This window comes from Podarcis muralis, chromosome 13 (assembly GCF_964188315.1).
Source record: "Podarcis muralis chromosome 13, rPodMur119.hap1.1, whole genome shotgun sequence".
Classification (NCBI taxonomy): domain Eukaryota; kingdom Metazoa; phylum Chordata; class Lepidosauria; order Squamata; family Lacertidae; genus Podarcis; species Podarcis muralis.
Window position 1 is genome coordinate 43198019 of NC_135667.1, and position 7849 is coordinate 43205867.

General features: G+C 44.7%; 1 protein-coding gene across 1 annotated transcript; it reads left to right on the forward strand.

Moving 5' to 3' along the window:
- The first annotated feature begins 1204 nt into the window (after positions 1-1204).
- On the forward strand, positions 1205-5149 carry LOC114582309 (interleukin-8-like). Its single transcript, XM_028703242.2, has 4 exons — positions 1205-1384; positions 2140-2275; positions 3067-3150; positions 4172-5149. Exons 1-4 carry the CDS (start codon positions 1321-1323, stop codon positions 4200-4202), a joined length of 315 nt encoding a protein of 104 aa, XP_028559075.1. The 5' UTR covers positions 1205-1320; the 3' UTR covers positions 4203-5149.
- Positions 5150-7849: the final 2700 nt, after the last annotated feature.

Here is a 7849-nt window from a genome sequence, read left to right on the forward strand (position 1 = left end):
TCTGAAACACAATCCGTCACAACGTATAATTGCACAATTATATAAGATACTATCAAAGATGTCGGTGCAGATTACAGCCTACGCATTGTGATATATTTTATATTAAACTCGCGGGGGAGTGCCCGGTGCTGCTTGGGAATCTGTAGAAACCGAAAAATATTGCCATTTTTAAATGGGTAGAGTAAGTGGTGAGTTTGGACGCCTCGCACCAAAAATGGGGCAAAGTCTTGCCAAAGTCATGTTTCCATACGCCATCTTGCTAATCCGTTTGCGTTGAGATTGGTGACAATACCTTGAGAGGTGGCTGAACCCATTGGGAACAGAAGGACGGCCACACCACTTTCCAAAATCTATAGTGGATTGCTCAAATGAGGCACCTTCTCGTTCCCTCCCTAGCTATGTATCCGCAGGCATTTCGTCTTCAAGAAAGGCTAGATATTCCTCTTGCTGTTAGCTGCATTACGGTGAAAATGCCAACCAAATGGTGTGAGTTCCTATGAAACTGGAGACATTTATATGTTCTGTGTGACTGAGCGGGTGCCAGGCATGAGTAGATTCAGCAGAGGATAATAATAATAATAATAATAATAATAATAATAATAATAATAATAATAATAATACTATTTTATTTATATCAGCCCTCCCCAGCCAAAGCCGGGCTCAGAGCGGCTAACAACAGTAAAATAATACAGCATTCTAAAACCAATTCATTATATAATCAGTTTAAATAAGTAATAATAGTAATAGTAGTAGTAGTAGTAGTAATAATATATTTATGTATTTATGTGTTTATTTATATTCCACCCATCTTGACTGGGTTGCCCCAACCACACTGGGAAGCTTCCAACAAATTAAAGCATCTTAGATTAAAAACTTCCCTACACAGCTTTGTGGAGAGCTGAAAGGGGAAAGGGAGTCCCCCCACCTTTTGCCCCAGTTCTGAAACTTCCCTATACAGTGCAGGTCCTTATATATATATATTAAAGAAACCCTGAAGAAACTGCAGAAATGGTATTCAGTTGATAACGAATATTTAGAAATATCTAACGAGTTAGAAGGCACCAAGCTGGATCGAATGCTCCTTCCTGCAGGAACTCAGTCGCAATAGGAAGAGACTTTACCACAAGATTTCCCAATGACTCATTTGTGAATTGCTTGCGCTGGGAATTTCCTCTGACAGAGTTGAAACATGGTACTTCAGGGCAAGTGAGATGGTATAAAAGCAGCAGGTCTTGCAGAGCTCAGACACAAACCTTCTGAAGCACTCCAAGTACCCTGCCTTTCAGGACAGCAGCCAAGAGAGAAATTCCTTGCCTCAACATGAACTCCAAGGTTGTTGTTGCAGTTCTGGCTCTGTTCGTGCTCTCCAGCTCTCTGACGGAAGGTAAGCAAGACATTCCCGCTGAACTTTATTTAAAGAGTCCCAGGGGGCTGCGCTTACGACCGTAGCCGCAGATACCACAATCCTACAGGGATAAGGAGGGGGAAGAATAGCTGATAACGCAGAAACAGTTCCTCAAGCTTGTTAAGAAGAATGTGAGCCAATGAGATTCAATACGATGTTACACAAAGTGATTATATGTAAAACCCATAAAAAATATTATTAAAAAATAAGTAAATCGAAGAATGCTTAAGATAAACAGAGCTTCAAATCCGCAGATATGTTTGCCATCCTTGTTTTACGTTGCTCCTTTGGGCATATCTTCACTTATGTGGTATAGTTTATTAAATAAATTCAGGGAGGGTAGGAAATTATTAGGTTTTTTAGGTATCTATTGCCTTCCCCCAAATTGAAATGCTTTTTATTGATGATGTCTAAGTTGGTGCATCAATTAAAATGAAACCTGCAGTCGTGAGCAACGGTTCGCTGTTTAGGGTAGCTGCTAACCCTAATGTTGAGATTCCTGGATTGCAGGGGGTGGGATAGAGGACCTTTGGGTGTCCCTACGATTCTATGACTCTAGCTCATAAAAATACAAGGAGGCACTACCAGCTGAATGGCGTCGAAGAGGCCTAGAGAAAAGCAGCTTTTTAAGTTGTGCTTTGGGGGCGGAGGAACAGATGTTCAGTCAGTGTAAAGATGTTTTGTAAAGAGCGTTGTCCCATTTAACCGGTTTCTATCTTTCTGCTCTTTCGTAGGTGTCTCACTGGCCCGGATCGGGAGCGAGCTGCGCTGCCAATGCATAAGCACCCATTCCACGTTCATCCCGACCAGACACATTCAGGATGTCAAACTGACCCAAAGCGGACCCCACTGCAAGAACGTCGAAATCATGTAAGTCCGCTTTTCAAAATTGAGTCTCTCTCTTGCTAGATTTAGAGCCCCATCTACCAAGACGGGACGCGGGTGGCGCTGTCGGTTAAACCACAGAGCCTAGGACTTGCCGATCAGAAGGTCGGCGGTTCGAATCCCCGCGATGGGGTGAGCTCCCGTTGCTCGGTCCCTGCTCCTGCCAACCTAGCAGTACGAAAGCATGTCAAAGTGCAAGTAGATAAATAGGTGCCACTCCGGCGGGAAGGTAAACGGCGTTTCCGTGCACTGCTCTGGTTCACCAGAAGCGGTTTAGCCATGCTGGCCACATGACCCGGAAGCTGTACGCCGGCTCCCTCGGCCAATAAAGCGAGATGAGCGCCGCAACCCCAGAGTCAGCCACGACTGGACCTAATGGTCAGGGGTCCCTTTACCTTTATCTACCAAAGCGTTCTGCAGCGAAAAGGCCCATTGCACAACTCCTATGTGTTTAAAACTCCTGGCTGGGTCATTTCCCAGTAGATTGTGCTTGTGGGTGAGGGTCTTCCCCAGTTGTGGAAAAGAAATAGCAAAGATATCACGAACTGTTCTGCTGAAACTGTAAGTGGACATTCTTTAAAAAGTTGATGACTAGGGGATTAGACACCCCCCCCCCAATTTAAGACATTTAACCAAGTAGTTAGGTTCTTGTCAATGTTCTTGCATCATGTATGTATCGAAGGGTGTTATATAAATCTAAACAAACAGACAAATAAACAGATAAATCACACTCTGCAACGAAGATGCCTGACCTTCCTCTTTTCCTTTGCTTGCAGTGCTACTCTTAAGGACGGGAAAGAAGTATGCTTGGAGCCCACAGCTAGATGGGTGAAAGTGATCATCAAAGCCATCCTTGATAAGTAAGTTGTCGTTCTCTTCTGGTTTTAAGAACACTGCAGTGCTATGCACATATATATTTGGGAGTAAGCTCCATTGGACACAGTGAGACTCTGGCTCAAACATGCCTAAAACTGTGCTGCAAATCTTATTTTCAATTAGGTTTGTTCAAGAAAACTTCCAGGCGCCATTGTCCCCGTGGGTCTGATTTGTCCCTTCTCCTTCCAGATATACCCCAATTCCTTCACCTGCCCCTCTTTGCAGGCTGCATCCACAACCAGGCAAAAGTTAATAAACCCTGTGATCATAACTATAATGTTCTAACGGCTGGCAAAAGAAAACGAGATACACAAAGGAGATATTTCGTTGCCTTAGCCCTGGACCAAGCTTGTGGTCCTCCAGATGTCACACTCCCAGTCCCATAAGCCCCAGCGAGGACAGGCAAGGATGATGGGAGTTGTAGTTCGACAATATCTGCAGGGCCGATTCCCCATCCCTGCCACAGACCATGGCTAAGTCCATGAAATATTAGGGTCATCTAGTCCAACCCCCTGCAGAGGATGATTTTCGTTGGTGCAATCTTTGCAAGAACCAGGCTTAACTGGGCATATCTGAACAGAGACTCAGGCCACACTTCCACTTTCCCCGGGCCTAGAAACATGGGTCAGAGCAGTTTTCTGCTTGTCCTGAGCTCTCTAGGCCTGAATCTGAACATTTTCGTCTCTGCTTTCCTCCAGAAAACCCCCCTCTTTGGTGCTAAAACAGAACAAACAGCAATCCGTGGAACACTCAATTGCTTTTTGTTCCAAATTCGCACTAAAGATCAGGTTTCCCCAGGGGAAAGCAGGAAGGCAAATAGAGGTTTGAAACCCTATCAGACGTTAGCAAACATGACTCCATGCCTCACCTTTGCCCATTAACTGAACCAGACCTTTAATGATACTGAACATCTGTTTTTTGCTTTTAAAAAATAGCTCAATTCAGTTCTCCCGGGCCATTCCGTCGACTTGTTTCTAACCTCTCCTCGCTTTTCCTTTATTCCAGGGCTCAAGCCAATGCAGAATCCCAGCTATAAGGAAAAAACTTTCAGAATCTCTACTGTTTTGCTTCCTGAAAGAAGCTGAGCCATTTCTACCAAGCCTACTTTATATAAGAGCCTTTTATAAATGGGGATTTTTTGGTCTTATTTATGTATTTATTTTACAACTTTGCTGATAGAAAACCCTTTGTAAGGATGTATTTAAAATAAGTGTAAAAGGAAGGCCTTGTGCAGGAAGCAGGAAGATGAGGTGGTTAAGTCAAGGTGATTTGGAAAGTGGAATGCATTGCTAAGTGCAGTAGCAATAGTGGTGAAACTGTGTGTACACCAAGCCATTATTATAGTACAAATTGGCAAATCCTGGTCCCTTGGGGCACAGGCAAAGCTAACACAGCTGCATCAAGAGAGCCAGCTACCTACTGTTGATCACTTTAGTGGTTACAGCACCAGGAGACACGGGTTCAAATCCCCACTCAGCCATGAAACTCAACCTATGGCCTTGGGCTGGTCCGTATTTGTCAGCCAAATCTACCTCATGAGGTTGAGGGGGAAAGAGCCGTGTGTGATGCTCCAAGCACCAGAGGAAGGGTGGGATGAAATGTTATTTACTTAATATCTGTCATATCTGAAGTGCCTTTCAGATATTTTGGGTTTTTTTCAGTTTCTATTTATTCACATGGTCATATCTGAAGTAATTATTTGTTCTTGAAATCTTCTGTGTCTGATTTTTATTTTTATTATTATTATTATTAGTAAATAGTCATATTTAAGTTGGGGGGGGGATCTTATTTATTCAAATGGTTTGTCAAAGCACAGCCTGAAGTTTTCCTCACTTGAGAATTCCTCACGCAGAGATGCCATTCTGAAGCCTGGCGTTTGCACATGAGATGTCTTTATTTATGTATTTATTGACCGAGAAATGTTGAGCACTGTCAAAGCATGTTTGCCTGTGTGCAACGGAATAAATTATTTTCATGTTGAAATATGGAGTTCCTTTGTCTTGTCGCTCCAGTAAGTGGAAGTTTGGCTTCACCTTTGCTTCATTAGAGAGATTTCACACATAAGCAAGACAGAAAGATTTTTTACTGGGGGTGTGGGGAAGATAACAGGATCAGCCCCACTCATGAGGTAGACTGAGGGAGTCCCCTCAGCCAGTGGCAGAATCCAAAGGGTGCCTTCATGGGTGATCCTTGTTGTTGGATTAACAGCTGCAGTGAGTTTCGGCTCCCGGCAAAATCTCACGAGAGCCCCGCGAAATCTCACGAGAGTCCCGCAAGATTGTTCAAAGGCCTCTGGAGGCCTCTTGCAGCTTTCCAGAGACCCCACGAAGTGAGGCTTCGGCAGGGGCAGCAAGCGGGGGGCAGGGGGTGGCACATGCACAAACCAACACCTTCCCATTGCAGGCAGTGAAATGGGCCACCTCTGCCAGATAAACAAGTTTGTGAGGAAGAGGTTGGGGCTTCAGTGTGTCTTGCACAAAAATCAGGCTGGACAAGTTGCTGGGGTGTCCAGCAGAGGTCACTGCCCAGGGGAGCCAAAGGTCAGGTTAGGTAAAGGACCCCTGGATGGTTAAGTCCAGTCAAAGGCGACTATGGGGTGCGGCGCTCATCTCGCTTTTCAGGCCAAGGGAGCCGGCGTTTGTCCACAGACAGGTTTCCGGGTCTGTTATAGGAATTCTAAGGTCTCAAATATAGAACGAATGTTGATGATTGCAACAAGGAAAACACACATACATAAGTATATAAACCATATGTCTAAAAGAGTGCAGGAGAGCAATGAAAAGCCATCTTGGCTCTCCTAAAGCAGGGATCAGCAAACTTTTTCAGCCGGAGGTCAGTCCACTGTCCCTCAGACCTTGTGGGGGGCCGGACTATATTTTGAAAAAAAATAATGAACGAATTCCTATGCCCCACAAATAACCCAGAGATGCATTTTAAATAAAAGCACACATTCTACTCATGTAAAAACACCAGGCAGGCCCCACAAATAACCCAGAGATGTATTTTAAATAAAAGGACACATTCTACTCATGTAAAAACATGCTCATTCCTGGACCGTCTGCGGGCTGGATTGAGAAGGCAATTGGGCCGGATCCGGCCCCCGAGCCTTAGTTTGCCTACCCATGTCCTAAAGATTCTCAATATATTAGGGGGCCGCTAGGGGCGCAATGGAAGATGGCCGACAATAACATCTCTCCGGCTCACATGAGGTAATTAAGAGGCTGATATGGGAGTATGCAGCCTCCCTTGTTCGCCCAAGGGAATGGGGAACACTGCCTTGCCTGCTGTGGCCATAAATCACCCCCGGATTGTGTGGGTCCAGCTCTCCCGGACGCTGTCTCTGATCGCGCGCTCGCTGCATCAGCTCGAAATAAACAATTAGAAAAGAAGCAAATGCACATACTTCGAGTGAAGATCGGGAGTAAAGACTGCTAATTAAAGGGATCTCTGGGATGTGGAGCGACGGGCTGGATTCAACAATAAATCAAGAAGAAGTATAGCATCTAGATCAAGGGAAGTAATAGTGCCACTGTATTCTGCTCTGGTCAGACCTCACCTGGAGTACTGTGTCCAGTTCTGGGCACCACAGTTCAAGAAGGACACTGACAAACTGGAACGTGTCCAGAGGAGGGCAACCAAAATGGTCAAAGGCAATGGATCCAAACTACAAGAAAGAAGATTCCACCTAAACATTAGGAAGAACTTCCTGACAGTAAGAGCTGTTCGACAGTGGAATTTGCTGCCAAGGAGTGTGGTGGAGTCTCCGTCTTTGGAGGTCTTTAAGCAGAGGCTTGACAACCATATGTCAGGAGTGCTCTGATGGTGTTTCCTGCTTTGCAGGGGGTTGGACTCGATGGCCCTTGTGGTCTCTTCCAACTCTATGATTCTATGATTCTAAGAAGAATCATCAGAGGATTGGTATGTCGGAGCGAGACTGAAAAGCGGGGTGGGGGTACTTTTCTTTTTTTGTCTTATGTGAGTACCCAATAACCCTTCCCCCTAAGAAAGAATCGTCGCGATTACTGATCACAAGCAGGAGGAGTAAGAACTGTGTGGAAATTAATTACTAATCAAAGATATGGCGTGTGGGAACATCAAGAAAGTTCTTTGTGGCGCAGTCATAAAAAGAGATTGTTATGGCAGGCCTGCCCGCAGGAGGACTGAGGGGGAGGAGGACTATGGCTCGTTACTATATCGGAATGTGAGACTGGCCTGGCAGGGCCCCCTGAGAAAATTTATGAGAGCGGCAGGCCTGTGGAAATCAGGACAGACTGTGGGAAACGTTTTGTATGGAGGTGTTGAAATGATGTCTGACTATTTTGATATGGCTCTTGGATGAGTGTAAAATCCACACAGGATATAACAACGTTTGTTTTCAACCCGCTTGTGGAGACTATCAGAGATCATAAAGAAAACAAGAAGATGAGGAAAACAACAAAGAGAAGATGGAATAGAACTGTGAATACTATTTGGACAGAACTGTGTATACTAAAGCAGCAGCAAGAGAGATGTTTGGATCCCTTTCGGAGCTCGAAGTATGGGTATCCCCAACAAAAAATTTTAAAAATTGGCTGTGTAATTTGTTGGTATTAAAGGGTTAAGAGGCTCTAATCAAGACGCTCTAATCACTGAGCAGCTGGAAGTCGTTAAGTTGCCAGGAATGTGAGTTTGTATAAATAGTCA